The following is a 16733-nucleotide window of genomic DNA, read 5'->3' as shown; positions in this document are numbered from 1 at the left end:
GTTCGACCCCCCCTCCCGTCAAAGACAATATTAATTCATAATTATTATTTTTATGATAAATTAAATATTATAATTTAGATCAAAATTAGTTTGAGCCGCTCTCTTGTCAAACACAATACTTATAACAAAACATTATAATTTAGATATTAGTTTGAGTCGTTTTACTGTCAAACACAATACTACTAAAAATTATTCTAATTATGATAAAATTAAAGATTATTTTGAATTGTGTAACAAAAAAATATATTATAACATAGATAAAAAATTATTTTAGCGACTTTACCGTCAAACATAATACTAATAGAAAAATTTATTATTATTTGGATAAAAATTAGTTTGGGCCGCCTCCCGTGCCCGTCAAACGAAATACTAATCAAGAACCATTTACATTATCATAAAATCAATATATGATACCTATTTTTTATATATTATTTTATTTGTTAATTATTTTTATTTTTTGATTCCTATTTATTAGTTAAAAATTATTATTCTTTTATAAAAATTATTTTAGCGACTTTCCCGTCAAACATAATACTAATAGAAAAATTGTTATTATTTAGATAAAAATTAGTTTGGGCCGCCTCCCATGCTCGTCAAACACAATACTAATCAAGACCCATTTACATTATCATAAAATTAATATATGATTCCTATTTTTTATATATTATTTATTTGTTAATTATTTTTATTTTTTGATGCCTATTTATTAGTTAAAAATTATTATTCTTTTATGTTTCTAATTTTTGTTGCTATCAGTTTTTTTAATGATTATTATCTTTACAATCCTTTATTTTCTATTCAAAATTTAAGAAAATTATAAGACTAAATCGATAATAAAAATTGTACGTATTACCTTACAAATCTTAAATATAAATTGTATTTTATCTATAATTTTGTTAGTTTGAATAAATATAATCCTATTTCTATTAGGATTACTAAATAGGAAAAGAATTGTCTCATCTTTAGAATTCAATAAGAAAAACTAAATAAAAAAAGAATTGTATCATATTTAGAATTCGATAAGAAAAAAGTTGTATTACTTTTAGAATTCTTGAACCTGATTTTTTGAATTATAACTATATTTTTTATCCTTCGCGGCGGCGTTATGAATTTTTTATAAATTTAGATAAAATATTGTTTTAGCTACTTTCCCGTCAAACATAATACTAATAAAAACATATTATTATTTAGGTAAAAATTAATTTGGGCCGTCCTCCCCTTAAACACAATACTAATAAATAATCTTTTTTATAAATTTTGATACGAAATAATATTATAATTCCATAAAAGTTATTTTCAGTCGTGTTCCCGTTAAACATATCTTCAATATATTATATATTATCGAAAATAAGAATTGCATATATTACTTTACATAACTTAAATATAAATTGTATTTTATCTATTATTATTAGTTTGAATAAATATAATCCTATTTCTTTTTGGATTACTAAATAAGAAAAGAATTGTATCATCGTTAGAATTCTATAAGAAATACTATTGTATCATCTTTAGAATTTAATAAGAAATACCAAATAAGAAAAGAACTGTATCATCTTTAGAATTAAATAAGAAAAGAATTGTATTACTTTTAGAATTCTTGGACCTGATTTTTTGAATTATAATTATATTTTCTTTCCGAAATTCAAGAAAAATTAGAAGACTGAATCGAACAATTCTGGAGACGCTCGCATCCTCCTTTATATATATATATATATATTGATTGTGCTTGAACAGTAAGAGGCTCTTTCCCTCATTCCCTGCGCTTTAAACACGTTCTCAAAATAATTTTTTATTTTAAATTAAAAGATGTTTATGCATTTAATAAGCAAAAAATCGATTTATAATTAAAACTAAGTTAGAAAGGCAAGAATTGGTAGAATGTATTTCTTTTATCAGATATGTTAACTTTGTGATTTATATTATATTCTCAATAATTCATAAGTCATCTGTAATATAAAATTAATCAAATAGAAAACTTAAACATATTAAGTTATTGCAAATCATAACCCGCGACGGACTCTCAGAGACTCAGACCCGCTAATTCGCAGTCACACAGGATTTATGTTGCGTAGACTCACTGATAATTAGAGTAATTTTAATTTAGGTGAAAAATGTTGATTGATGAAATATTTTTAAATGCAGTATTTTAGCTTTTCTCGACCTTTCACTTTCAATTGAATATTCTCTCCTTTGTTTATTAAAGTCGACAAAAAATCCCCACTTAAATATAAAATAGTTGTTAGCAAGCGCGTAAGAAAATCGGAAAATCTATTATATATCTAATAGAACAAGTGTGAGTAATTTAATTCGTTGAGACGAAACTACCCTTGCTCACAATACATATATATTCATAAATAGTGAGGCTATTATTGACTTTTTATTTTAACAAATTTATTAGACATTAATGTCTCTTCATTAATATACATTAATTACTTTATAATTAAAACTCCAATATACATATAAGTATATAATATTTATAATTATGATTTAATAAACATGATCATTATTTGAAATTAATTTAATATTATATATGTTAAAACAATATATAATCATTTTTAAACTTTAAATTTTCCCCATAAATTTTGTAATTTTTTATATCCTGGCTGATTTTCAAGCTATTAATCAAATCTCTTACCAATTAGACATCAATTTAACCGGATTTTACCAAATCGGATCAAAATCTGTCCGATTATCGATTATTCCGTTAATTCGGCTGATTTTTAGAATTTAATTATTATGATTTAATAATATATATATATACACACACTCTAATATATACATATATATATACATACATACATACATATATATATATATATATTAGAATGATTATAAATAATATATAACTATATGACAAAGACTCTAATTCGGCAAGAACCTCATTTTTTTTAAACAAATTTTCAATAATTTTAGGTGAGTGGTATTTTAATTATATAATAAAAAATTTAAATAGTGTATATTTTTTGTAATTATATTTTAATAAATATTATTATAGTGAGGATATGTGTACATATATACATCAGCATAGGAAGTGACTTCTTACTTAAAAAAAAGTGGACTATTAGTGAGAAGTAAGTCTAGACTTTAAGTTTATTAAAGTGTTTGGAAGAAAGTAGAAGTCCTGATAAAAAGATGGAATTTTCGGTTTCTTATATGTGCTTTTAACTTTTTACACAAACGGGTCAATAAAAGTAGAAACTAACTTTCTTAGAGCATCTCCAAGAGCCTCCTTGTTGGCTCCTAAATATAATATAAAAAATGTGGCTCTTAGCAATTTAGAACAAAGTTAAGAGTGTGAACTCCAACAATACTCTTTACATCTCTTCTCTATTTCATATTTTATTCATATATTGGGCTCCACTACAACAAAAAAGAGAGTGAAAGATGGAGGTGAATTGGATGAAAAGATTTTTTTATTGTAAAAAAATAAGTTAGGAGCCATGCGGTAGCTCTTAACTTTGAGGAGAGAGAAGAGAGAAACAAGAGGCTCTTAAGATTTAAGAGCCATTTAAGAGTCTCTTGGAACAACATTTTTCCTCTCCCTCCTCAAATCTCAAGTTAGGAGCCTAAATGAAGAGGCTCTTGGAGATGCTCTTAGAAAAGGAAGCCGGAAGCAGGAGCAACCTAACATACACATGATATTACTTCAAATACAAACAAATATTACATTTAAATTACGTTTATAACACAAATAATCTTAATTTGAAAAAGTTGAACAAAAAAATATGAGATATATTGAAAAAATAATTTAAAACAACCCGTGCTTTGCACGGGTTAAAAAGCTAGTTATACTAAAGGAAGAAAACAAGGTTGTTAAAGCCATTACGGTTTTATTTCCTTTTTCTTCCCTTTAATTTTACTTAATTTTAAGGCTACCTGAAAATCCAGTTTCAGATGGTAAACACTAGAAAATACATATATCGAATAAATTCGATTTTTACTCAATATTTATAATAATTTCAATATTTTTTAAAAACTATCTAAAATGTGAAAAAAATCAAATATACAGTGTAATGTATAAGCTTAATTATAATTATGGCAACTTCAAAATCAACGCATTTCAGGAGAGATGAACTCGTACTTATATAAGGGGTGTTTGGATGATTGGTGGGAATGGGAATGGGGGTATGGGAATGGAGGGTATGAGAAATGATAACTCAAGGGGTGTGGAGGTATTGATTTAGGGGTCATTTGTTTGTGTCTTAACGGTGCTGAATAAGCAATTTTCTGACCGCAAAAGAAAGTCAGCTTGTTTGGATATAATTGTAAGGCATGCAGTATGAATCAGATACGGCTCACTGATTCAGCTTAACAATTACAACCTAGCGATTCAGCTGTAATTTCTCACCAGACAATCTTGCATGTATATAAGCAAATAGCAGTAAATATTAAATATTGACATGCATACAAAAGACCACTGTTATAGTCAAAATTAACCCACTGATATAAGCATCAAAATTTTATAAAACGTGAAGATTGGTATAAAATTTGAAAGGTCGTGTAATATCATAACATCACATGTCAATATAGGTAAATATTCTAGTTATAACAAAAATTATATTTTAATTTAGTTTAATATTAATTAGTTGGAAACTAATTAAATTTAACATTATCTTTAAATATGATTTTTTTTATATTGCAGAAGTGTTTAATATTTGACATATTTATTTATTTAACAAAGTAAAATTATAAATTAATTTCATTCAGATATTTCAAAAATTATCTATCAAATGATATTATTGATTTTGAATTCAGATAACTTATCGACTCAGATCATTCAGATAACATAATCAATCAGATATTTTTAGTTCAGATTTGCCAAATGACCCCTTACTCTTCAACCTCATTCCAAGCAAAAATTTTACTAATCCAAACAAAATGTATGGTTATTAGGTTCCGATTCCCGTTAATCGGGCTCATTAACCATCAACCAAACGCCCCCTAAGACTTCAAAATGAGTTGGTTTTAAGAGAGATGAATTTGCACTTATCTACGTACTAATTTTTAATTGAACTGCTTCATAGAGTTTCCTTAAATGTTTCATATGATAACAGAATTAAAGCGAAGCTCTATCATTGAGCTAGCTTTCCAGGTGTTTCAAATCTAGACCAAGAATTTCCTGCTTGCTTTTAAAATATAAAAAAAGCCTAAATTATTAACATGATTATGCAATCAGTCATAAATAAGTTGCTTACTCATCTGCATTTGCCTCAACCTCAAAAATTGTGTTCATATAAAAACACATCACAATTAATATACATTTAGTTCAGATTGCTGGTTAACTCTTACATATACGGCAATGATGGCAACAAAATGCTAGTATATAGGAGTATATATCAACTCCCGGAAAATTGACAACGCACACTACCAATAATAGAATTATATAATAAATGAATATTACAAAGTTGGAAACTTTCAGAGACTAACGGTGACAGATTGCGAGAAGCAAACCCAATGATCACTAGCATAATAATGCCAGATGTGAAGATTTTGCATGAAGAGAACTATCAGAAAAATGAACTAATTAACTAAGAATAGATAGAATATTAAGACAGCAAGCTTAAGTAAGATTATGAAATTAGTTAATGATCAATTGCTTTAAGAATGTTATATTTCGCCATTTTTATTTACCTGAAAACGACTCCTGTACGTACATTCAAGTCTAATCGTCGTCAACTGTTCCACTACTTGAAAATAGGTAAATACTTCCGTATTTAATTTAAAAAAGTTCCTCAACGGTGTGATAGACATTATAGAATCTAAAATTTTAGAATATAATTTTTCTCAAAATTTAATTTGAATTTTCACCAACTTTTTTATAAATAATCTCAACCCAATTTGTATCTATAGATCTTGATTCTAGGCTCGGTGACCTGGTTCCCTGATAAATTGATAATAATTTTAAAGCCCGGCCCAGATAAACAGTACCAGACCACAGACCATACCATATGGAAGTACAATAAATAAGACTGTATAGTACTCACTTATCGGTCCATCTTCTAAATATGGCCCAATTTAACCCAAACATATACTCCCTCCTCCGTCCCTTCCATTTCCTTACACTTTCTTTTTTGGGGTGTCCCATCCAATCTTTTACATTTCAAAACTTACCAAAAATAGTCAATAGGTCCCACCACTTCTCCATTTTTCTTTCCTTTTCACACTACTTTTACTCCACTATCTTCTTTTTATACTTTAAAAATCAATGGGTCCCACCACTTCAACTACTTTTATTTCTTTTTTCCACTACTTATACATATTTCTTAAACTCCGTACCCAACCCATTTGATAAGGAACTGGAGGACGGAGGGAGTAAAACATATAGACAAAGCAGTGCCATGTAAATACAAGAATTTTTAACGCTTTGCACCTCTCATTTTTACATATTTTCGCATTTTAGTATTATACTTAAATATAAGACTAATCATATATGGTACCTCATGATAGGATTTCACACAGTTGTTGATATATTTTTGTACTCATTGATGTGAGGTCTTGGACTAAAAATATGAAAAAATTTATGAACCTATACAAAAATTGATGTGAATATGTTTAAATCTGGAACCTGGGGTAATAGGGATAGACTTGGATCCCCAAAAGAAACGATGCTCCATAAATAAGGAGAATGTAAATTTGGAAGATCACTATTCTAGAGAGTTAATATCGTGTTCATCCACTAAAAAGACGTTTGGCTCAAAACCGTTCATATCGAGCCTCCTTCCCTTACAAATGTGTGTAAAGGATGCCTTCTTTTATGCTTCTTTCCATTTTTAAATTTCACAAATCATATAAGAAAAAAAAAATCTACTAGTAAAATTGACACATTGATTTGGTTTTTCAAGATTGTTATAACTTGCTAACTAGATGAGATGCTGATGGAAGTAGAAAAGTGTAAAAAGAGAGCTAACAGACGCTTCAATATTGTTATAGCCTCCTGTTCATCTTTAAAATATGATTATTGTTACAACCCAAATAGACATGATGAAATAATGTACGAATTGATTTGTTTGAGATGTGTTTGTGGAGAGTTTTGTGATGGATATGTGTGTGAAATGTTGGGTTATATGAGAAGCGAATAAACAAACATTAACATCTCTATTTGTAAACATGACTTAACGGCATGAAAAGTTAATTTAAACTTTTTTATTGATGAAACTGAGCATTAAGCTGATTAAGCTGTTTGATATCTGACTTGATACAAGTAGCTACAAAAGATACCCGAGCATCAAATGGCATGTGTTATAAATAATAGTTATGAATCTCTCTTATATACGTTAATCTCTCAAATCAAATCATTTCAAATTATGACGTCAGCAACACCAACACCACTCTGCTATATTATAACAAATTTTATACCCAACTTATTATATACGACAATGTCTAAAAGAAACGAGTACTAAGAGCATCTCCAGCAGAGTACTAAGAGCATCTCCAATAGCTTCTTTATAGTGCCTCTTAAATTGAAATTTGAGGAGAATGTCATTTTTGCTTGCTCTAAGAGCATCTCCAACAGAGTTCTAACATGTTTCCTAAATATATAATAAAATATACCTTTTTAAGGGATTACTACAATTTATTGAATGAGAACTCCAACAGCATTCCCTGTTTGTATTCCCTATCATTATTATAACATTATATTCAACTTGTAAGTAGGAGAGAGAAAGGAGGGAAAGAGTGGAAAAAAGGAGAGGAGTGAATATTTTATTCTTTAGAATAGTATGAGGAATAGTTCCACAATCCTTAAAAATGAGGAATGAAGTGAGCATCCTAACTTTTTAAGGAATTGCTAGGACTCTGCTGGAGTTGTGTTTTATGTCATATTCCTTATTATAATAGCTTAGGACACCATAGAGCTAAGCTGCTGGAGATGCTCTAATAGGCTCTTAGTTGCTCTTAAATTTACTAAATTTCTCCTCTCTCTCCTCACTTTTAAGAACTACTAGTCACTCTTAACTATTATTTTATAATAAATTTGTAAGCACACATTCTCTCTCCATCCACTTTCTTTTGTACTTTTATATACAAAACTTACTTTTAATAATATAAAACAAAGTAAGAAATGAATATTAGGAGTATTGTTGGAGTTGAATCCACTTTAAATCACTAAGAGCCAATAATTTATATTATATTTAAGAGTGTGTTAGGAGACTATTGGAGATGCTCTAACATGTTCTCTAAATATATAATAAAATATGCATTTTTTTAATGGATTACTACATTTTATTGAATGGGAACTCCAAAAACATTCCCTATTTCTATTCTCTATTATTATTATAATATTATATTCAACTTGTAAGTAGGAGAGAGAAATGAGAGAAAGAGTGGGAAAAAGAGAGAAGTGAATATTTTATTCCTAAAAATAGTATGAGGAATGGTTCCACAATCTTTAAAAATGAGGAATGAAGTGGGCATCCTAACTTTTTAAAGAATGACTAGGACTCTTTTGGAGTTGTGTTTTATGTCATTTTCTTTATATTAATAGCTTAGGACACCATATAGCTAAACTGCTGGAGATGCTCTAGAGAACCAGAAATGGTAATGAATTAAATTTGTCGCTACTATATTTTTGTTTAATTTTCTTCAAGTTGTTATTACTAAAATTACTAGTTGTGTAACACATATGTCAGCTTTCTTAAAAAAAAAAAAAAAAAACCACATATGTCAGCTAATTCTAAAATTGGAAGATCAATTCATTCCGGATCTTCTTTGTTAGAATATATCTAGTTATCCAAATTAGAATTTCAGTTTGCTTGATTTGTTGGGACGTTTTACCCATTTAATTCCATCTATTTCAAGAATGTTCATTAGAAACATTAATAATTATCTATTTATTAATATTAATATTAAATTTAGAACTAAAAAAACCCTTATCCCCAATTCAATTAGAAAACATCCACAACATACACATACACGCAACCTCAATTCTGACCATAAATAATATTCCCAAATTTAAAAACAAAAAAAATAAATTATTACTCAACCTAAAACCTTTATTATCATGCATCTCACAAACAATAAATAAAGTAAAAACCAAGCCATTGCACATGAAATTTCACAACACACTCCACTTTATTCACCAAAAAAGTAGAAATACAGGAAGAAAATAATAAAAATTTCTCGAACGAGCAGGACCAGAAGAGTAAAGAGGGCAACCCCACTTCGCATTCACACTTTTTTATTAGTCACCTGAACCTCGCCACCCCCTCTTCAAACACACACACAATTACACACACTCATTACACACACATAAGTTTCTAACATGGGCTTATGTTTCTCTCGAACGTCGGTGAGGAAGAAGAAACCTGCGAAACCTCGTTTGACGAACAACCAGTCAGTAGGTTCCGGTGGGAGCAAGCGGTGGTCGAAGAGCCGGAAAGAGAGGTTTGATGACGTGGAGCTTCAGGACCAGGCTGTGACGGCTGCGGCGAATATTCTGTTGAAGCAGCAATACGGCGTCGCTTTTGATCGGTCTAGTTCGTTGAGGTTTCCGAATAGTAATGGGCATTCTAGAAAGAACCAGGGCTTGCCGAGAAGTTCGAGCTCTAGGGCTAGGTCTTTAACTGATCCCCTGCTTCAGCCCCACCAACTTGTTGTTAGTCAGGTTCGATAAATGTTACTCCTTCCGTTCCATTTTACATGTCGTTTGTTAAATTGACTAAATTTTGACTGATATTAAAAGATGATTTTTTTATTATGGGTGTATATTGTAATTGTAATGTTATTAATTGGTTGTTGTTCTTGAATTGAGTAAAGGGTTAGTTTAATATTGACTGTTTTGACATTTGATTAAATTGGACTTGTTTAACGCTTAAGACCCTGTTTTTAAGATAGGGGTTTTCTTGTCTAGTAAGGTTAGTTTCGATATATCTTCCTTGTAAATCCCCCCATCCTAACTGTTTTGAGTGGCTAAAACTAGTGGATGACTTGTAGTTTAAAATAATTCGAATGTTCGATCCCATTAAGTGTCCTGATTGGTTTTTACAAAAAATTATATATATTGACCAGGCAGCCACAAGCAAAGTTTGTAGTCTGATAATTAGAATGGGTCTCGGTTTGTATGCTTGAACTGCTTTGACGAAGTGTCTTGGAGAATTTACAAGATTAGGAATTGCAAAAGCTAACTTTTGTTCTCAACTAATGGGACATTGTTTATGCACCGTGTAATCCTGAATTTGTACATTGTGAAATGCACTGTTTACTACTTGTTATTCAACAGCGACATAAATTGGGGTTTACTACACAACTGCTATAAGCAATCATGTATTTTGGAGATTGCATACCTGTAAAGATGTCAACTTTAGTGCTGTCGTCATGTAATATTTTAATGTTCCGTGTAGATCTTCGATATTTTCATTGCATGGGTGCTCTCAATCACCACCATTTAAGTGGTTCTAGTCTTTTTTTGTTTAGCTTTGTGATTACTAAGCGACTTCCTCATTACCAGGATACGAAGCTAGAAGATTTGGAGACCACCCATTTTGTCCTTGTTCATGGAGGTGGTTTTGGCGCTTGGTGTTGGTACAAAACTATAGCACTTCTGGAAGAAAGTGGATTCAAAGTTACTGCAATTGATTTAACTGGCTCAGGAATTAATTCTTTTGATACAAATAAAATCTTGAGTCTTTCACATTACACAAAGCCGCTTGCTGATTTTCTTGAGAACCTTAATGAAGGGGAGAAGGTTAGATCCTCCTCATACGTTCTTTCTGTTCCAGTATATGTTCACCGTTATACCAACCTAATGTCGTGTTAACAATATCAGACTGATTATTCGAACTTTAGGCCCCAGAAAATTATATTTTTCAGAGATTCAGCAAAATGAAGGTCAAATCTTTGATACATAGGAAGTTGAGCTGAGTATAGCTTTGACTTGTTTACTCTTTTTGTTTCGCTTCTGCTGTGAAAAGTATTCTTAGAATGCTTAAAACAATGAAACCGCTGCAACATCTAGTTTTTCTTTTTCCTTTTGTTTTGTTTTTTTTTCCTCAGGAGAAAAAGGGCGAACTCAAAAACACATCTTACAGAACCCACTACTATCGTTTGAACTATGGTAGAATTTTCCAACAGCTACAGTTCTCTTAGCTAAAATTCCGTGTCCATTTACAGAATCTAGGATGTAAATTGCTGGGGTCATAGAATTCTTTAGCCAAAAGCAGTAAGCACCCCTGTTTCGTCACTTGACACCTCGAATTACATAGCTGCGGAAAGTGCAGTCTTTCATCTTCTGTTTGTCCAGTATGTAAATTATTTGATGAATGGCAAATGAAAAGTATGTTGCCTAAAGATATAGGTGCTTTATACATTGTTGCATATATTAGTTTTGAGTACAAGGGAAGGGGGGGGTGAGGATTTGAACTTATGAATTGAACTTGTCACAAGGGAGGAAGGGGGCGGAAGATAAGCTTTGCCATTTAGCTATCCTGAATCCTCAAAAACTCACATTCTTTTCTTTTGTTAAGTAAAGCTAACAATTTTCAGTGTTGTAAAGGTAACATTTGTCCGATACAAATTTATCAGGTCAATATTTCTTCATCTCTCTATATCCAGAGTTCAGAGGAAGAAAATTATGTCTGGTTTGAACAATCATACATGCAGCACTTATATTAGTTTACAAACATCATCTTATGGTATAATCTAAAGGGTAGGATGTATGTCATTCATACGAACTTTATTGCTACTAGAAGCCAGTTTCCAATTAGTATTCTATTGAACTAAATGGGAAAAATAATCCTACTATTTTTCTGCTGAAATGCTGATTTTTGAAGGTGATTTTGGTGGGACATGATTTTGGAGGTGCATGTGTATCATTTGCAATGGAGTTGTTTCCATCTAGAATAGCAAAAGCCATATTTGTTGCTGCTGCAATGTTGATTAGTGGGCAAAGTACTCTTGATATGTTTTCACAAAAGGTATAGAGTTTTGAACCTCATTAGTTCTGTGTGCGATGATCTCTACATTTCCGAGAACATATAGTAATAACTAACTTCATAAGTTACTTTAATAATATTCTCTCACATAAATGCTATCATGCTTTCTTGAAAGGAATTTTTGAAGAATGCACTTTAAGTGCCTTCTGTTCGTAGATATCACCACATCAAATGTGAAGCATGTGTATAGTTTTAACTTCTAAAGTCTTGGTAGGTGGTCCTGGTCATTTTTGCATCTGATCTGCACATTCCAGTTCCATATTTGAACTATGAATAGATGTGGTTGTGGTCATTTTCAGATGTGCATAGTCTGCATATTCTAGTTCCGTATTTTGAATATATATACGATGTTTTCTGTTTAAATTCCCGCCTATTTATGGTGATCTGTGAGGCATTTTAATAGGTTTCAGTCTGAAGTTTGAGTATTTTTGTTTATTTTATATGCTTGCACGCTCATCTGAACTATTTTGGAAAGTTTCATATGCTAGACATTGATCTAAGTATTCAAAGTTGCTATTGCTTTTATAAGGGATTAGTGCCTCGCCTAGTATATTTTGTTAATCTTTGACATAAAGACTTTTATACTTCCTACAGGATGTTTCAAATGATCTGATGCGGCAAGCTCAAATATTTCGATATGCAAATGGAAATAAGCAACCTCCGACATCAATCGATCTTGACAAGTCACTTCTAGGGGAATTGTTATTCAATCAGAGTCCTGCTAAGGTATCCTGGACATCATTACACCAGTTATTCATTATTTATGGCCACATGATAGACACTACTGAAGTTAATTACAAGTATTACTATATTAAATTATAAAGTTGGAGTATGATTGTAAATTTCTAGTTTACTTAGCATTACATTGTCTGTTTGGTATTTGCATTAGTAATGCTTGTATGTAGCTAGAGATTTTTACTTTCAACTGTCGCCTGATAATGCTCACACAAACAATACTTTTATGCCTGCATGTAGTCTCTTTAATCTATACTCCCTCTGCTCTATGATATTAGCAGCTCTAGATTATCTCAATAAATCATTTTTTTGTGGTATACAAGATACAATGAATGACCTACTTCCGGATACCCTTTCAATTGTCCCCCTTCTTCTCAAATGTACTTTATGGTAACGTGGAGTTCATGTACTGATAACAAATAATAGGCAATGATAGAAGTTTTACCGACTGCTTAGAACTTTTGTTATATGTATTAGGGAAGTGATACAATGAACTATAGATGGTTCTTGGTTGATATCTTGGGTATGGGTGATGTATTTGTAAGGTAGGGGTTCAGCATGATAAACAGTGTTTAGGTATATTGCCCCATCTCCCGCTAGCAGTCCAAAAAAAAAAAAGGGTCTTTATACAAGAAAGTTAAAACATATGTTATTTGGTAACTGTCATTTCAATTGTTGTGTTCAGAAAAAAAATATTTCATTTTTATTCAAAAGTTTCTATCCACAACTTCCAGTAGTTGTGGTCTCATACACTATAAACTTCAGGGTGACTTTAAATTTCTACTAAATGCTTTCTATATCTCAACCACTTGTTTATCTTTGTGGATCTTTTTTATCCAGTGTAGATGCAAAATTGATTTACTGTAAGATGCAATGTTCGAGGGAATTTGTTGTCTGGTCTTACAAATTTGTAATTTGTGTCTGGTATTTCCAGGATGTAGCATTGGCATCAGTTTCAATGAGGCCAATCCCCTTCTCACCAGTCTTGGAGAAACTGTCTCTGACCGAGGCAAATCATGGCTCTGTTAGGCGGTTCTACATACAGACCCCCGAGGATAATGCTATACCCATCCAGTTGCAAGAGGATATGATAAGCAGAAGTCCGCCTGAACAGGTCTTCCGCCTTAAAGGTGCTGATCACTCCCCTTTTTTCTCCAGGCCCCAAACACTGCATAAGCAATTGGTAGAGATTGCAAAACTAGCATAAATGGCAGAGATTCTGGAGATAGCAAATTGGCCGGACTGATAACTATTAGAGTTGCACATTTCAAGGACACATGAAAACCTGTAGATTTTGGCATAGGATGTTGAATTTTCTTATATCCCCATAGTTTTAGGGAGTAGATTCCGATCTCTTGAAATATCAAGAGTCTTTAAAAAATGCGTCAAAAGTGTTTGTTTCATGTTTCTGATTATTATAACTGATGTTGACAACTTAATATCGAGATATATCTTCGAATATACTGCACATTCAAGGCAAGTTCTATACTTTTTAAACATTAATTTATGGCTGATGAAATGAACGTCTGCAAGTAATCAAACTCCTGGAAGATGGCAGTTGGTAGTGGAGTTTCTTTATGAATTGTTTAACAGTTATAGCACCAAAACTTGGTGTTCAGAAGTCGCGACTAGTTGGACAAAATTTTGGTGCTCCAGTTTTATCATATGGGGTGTCATTTCTCCTTAAATCATCCATATTGTATGGGCACATTTTCGGTGCGTTTCACCACCAAAATATAACATTTTCTCCTTGATTGCCGTTTATAAATTTACCTGGATGGATGAGTTGAATAATCTTGAAGATGTCTTACATTATGCTTCCTGAACCTGCAACCTACTAACTTCAAAGCTAATAAAAGAACGAGAGCGTGCATTGGCACAAACATTCTTTTACTGTATTGCTATAAGTAGATTACTTTCAAATTTGCACCAAATCTCAAGCAAAATTTGCTAATTTTGCTGCAGTGATAATAAGTTGGACAAGAAACAGACACTAGTCTGAGTCTAATAGCCTGATGCATAAAACTAGTTACTACCATAACTCTCTCTCACAGTCACACACACACTCCAGTACTCCACTGGCACAAGCATTCCTATACTGTATTACTGTAAGTCAATAATTTCAAATTTGCGCCAAAACTAAAGCAAAATTAGCAAATTTTGCTGCAGTAATAATAACTTGGACAAGAAACAGACACTAGTCTCATACTCTTATACCTGATACACACAACTGGTTATCAGATAAGCCTGATACACACAACTGGTTACTACCATAACTCGGTGGGAGCAGACCAATTTCCCTCCACTCCACAAAAATGCAACTGAAAAGGGAGGGGGGAGGTGGGTACACTGCCTGGTGCCTACCCAAAGTTCTATATTCTTTTTCACCCTCCAGTTATTCAATCCTATGTCTATCTACCCACCCAAAAAAAAAAAAGAACTAGGTCAAGGGTATTAAGAATTTGGGTCAAGCTCAGGGGCGGATCTAGCCCACAAATGTTAGGGGGGCACGAAACAAATTTTCGGAAAACACCTATATATTTTTAAATTCTTTGAGGGCACTTTTATAATTTTGTCAAATTTAGAATGGTGAAAAAATGTAAAAAGAAAATTTAGGGGGGACACGTGTCCCCGCGTGCCTCTTCCTAGATCCGCCCCTGGTCAAGCTTATACACTTTAATCACACAACGAACTGCACCAAATATCACAGGACTACAGGAGTATCAAATATATGTACACAGTGGTTGAAAGATATACAAGGAAAGAGATGGATCAACATTGCAAAATCTGCCCCTCCTACATGTCATTTTTGGTTCTGCCACTGCATATATCAACATTCCCCTATACTTCTTTCAAGTAACACCGTATTAGTATAACTATGAAAAACTACAGGCCTGTTAGTACCTTACTAAAGCTTAGCAAATAACGGCTCCAACAATTAATAATTATAACACTGCAATTGCCTCCAATATATTGACTGAAAGAGGAATTGACTGGATCATTAAGTTGAACGAATCAACAAAAAAAGTGGAACTCTGAATATAAAAACACAGGTAATATAGCGCAAAATCTGTAGTAACTAACACCAATAAAAAAGATACTTGATCATTAAATTTGTTCTTGACAGGACAATCAAACAGATAACAAACACAGAGTCACATTGCTACCACAATCTCCAAACTACACGATATCGCAAAGTAAATATAAAAAACACCGAGACCGAGCAGATACAAAATCTCCTTAAAACCCTAGCTTAGTTCTGCGCCAGTGCCTGCGCTTGGCATTGTACCTACACCAAACATCATCGTATTAATCACCACATCACACACAAATGACAAAAATAAAATAAAATTATCACTCTCGGGACCGCAAAATTCAATTAATTTATCGAGATTAAAAATACACCGTCACTGTTACCTAATGGTGTTATCGGTACGCATACGGATCCAGTGAGGGATGGGACGGTTCTGCCTCATCTTCTTAGCTAGCTTCTTCTTGATCATAAATGTCTTGTGCGACGGCTGTTCATCAACAAATACATGATCAATTTTTAGGTAAATAATCAATCAATTTGTAGCTGAAATTATTCATATGCATAAATTTAAGATCAGGAATAGCTGAATGAGAGAAAGACTCACCATTTTGGCTTCAGAGAAAACGGCTCCTCTTGCACAAATGAGCGGAGAAAATGTAAAACCCTAGGTGGAGGAAGCAACGGGCTCGGTTTATATGTGTGTATTGGCCCATTTTACTCTTCGTTGTTACACGTGTGTATCGGGCCATGTATATTGGGCCATTCCTCAAACTATACAAGGCTTTCTTGGGGTATCTCAAATCTCTTGCCCGTCCTATACATAAAATCCGTATCCTCCCGATTCCTCGTGAAAATTTATTTTTAATTCTGATTTGAGATTTAAAATAGCTTAAGGTTTAATCGTTTGGTTCAAACTCTCCGAGATGTTGGGTATGGAACTTTTTATTCCGTTTGATTAAGAAAATATATTTTGAGCTTTCAAAAAAAAAAAAAAGAAAATATATTTTGAAATTCATGTCATAAATTCACAAGATATA

The 16733-nt window shown here is 32.0% G+C and overlaps 2 protein-coding genes across 2 annotated transcripts; one reads left to right on the top strand and one right to left on the bottom strand.

The window, feature by feature from the left end:
* Positions 1-9115: 9115 nt before the first annotated feature.
* On the top strand, positions 9116-14123 carry LOC108224318 (putative methylesterase 11, chloroplastic). The gene is made up of 5 exons (XM_017398873.2): positions 9116-9601; positions 10445-10681; positions 11766-11909; positions 12522-12653; positions 13597-14123. Exons 1-5 carry the CDS (start codon positions 9260-9262, stop codon positions 13867-13869), a joined length of 1128 nt encoding a protein of 375 aa, XP_017254362.1. The 5' UTR covers positions 9116-9259; the 3' UTR covers positions 13870-14123.
* Positions 14124-15744: 1621 nt separating this feature from the next.
* Positions 15745-16440, bottom strand: LOC108224319 (large ribosomal subunit protein eL39x). Its single transcript, XM_017398874.2, has 3 exons — positions 16301-16440; positions 16080-16183; positions 15745-15951 (listed from the first exon to the last, which is right to left on the bottom strand). Exons 1-3 carry the CDS (start codon positions 16301-16303, stop codon positions 15903-15905), a joined length of 156 nt encoding a protein of 51 aa, XP_017254363.1. The 5' UTR covers positions 16304-16440; the 3' UTR covers positions 15745-15902.
* Positions 16441-16733: the final 293 nt, after the last annotated feature.

This window comes from Daucus carota, chromosome 6, assembly GCF_001625215.2.
Source record: "Daucus carota subsp. sativus chromosome 6, DH1 v3.0, whole genome shotgun sequence".
In the NCBI taxonomy this organism is placed as follows: Eukaryota; Viridiplantae; Streptophyta; class Magnoliopsida; order Apiales; family Apiaceae; genus Daucus; species Daucus carota.
Note: the sequence above shows the minus strand (reverse complement) of the source record. Positions and strands in the feature narration are given on the sequence as shown.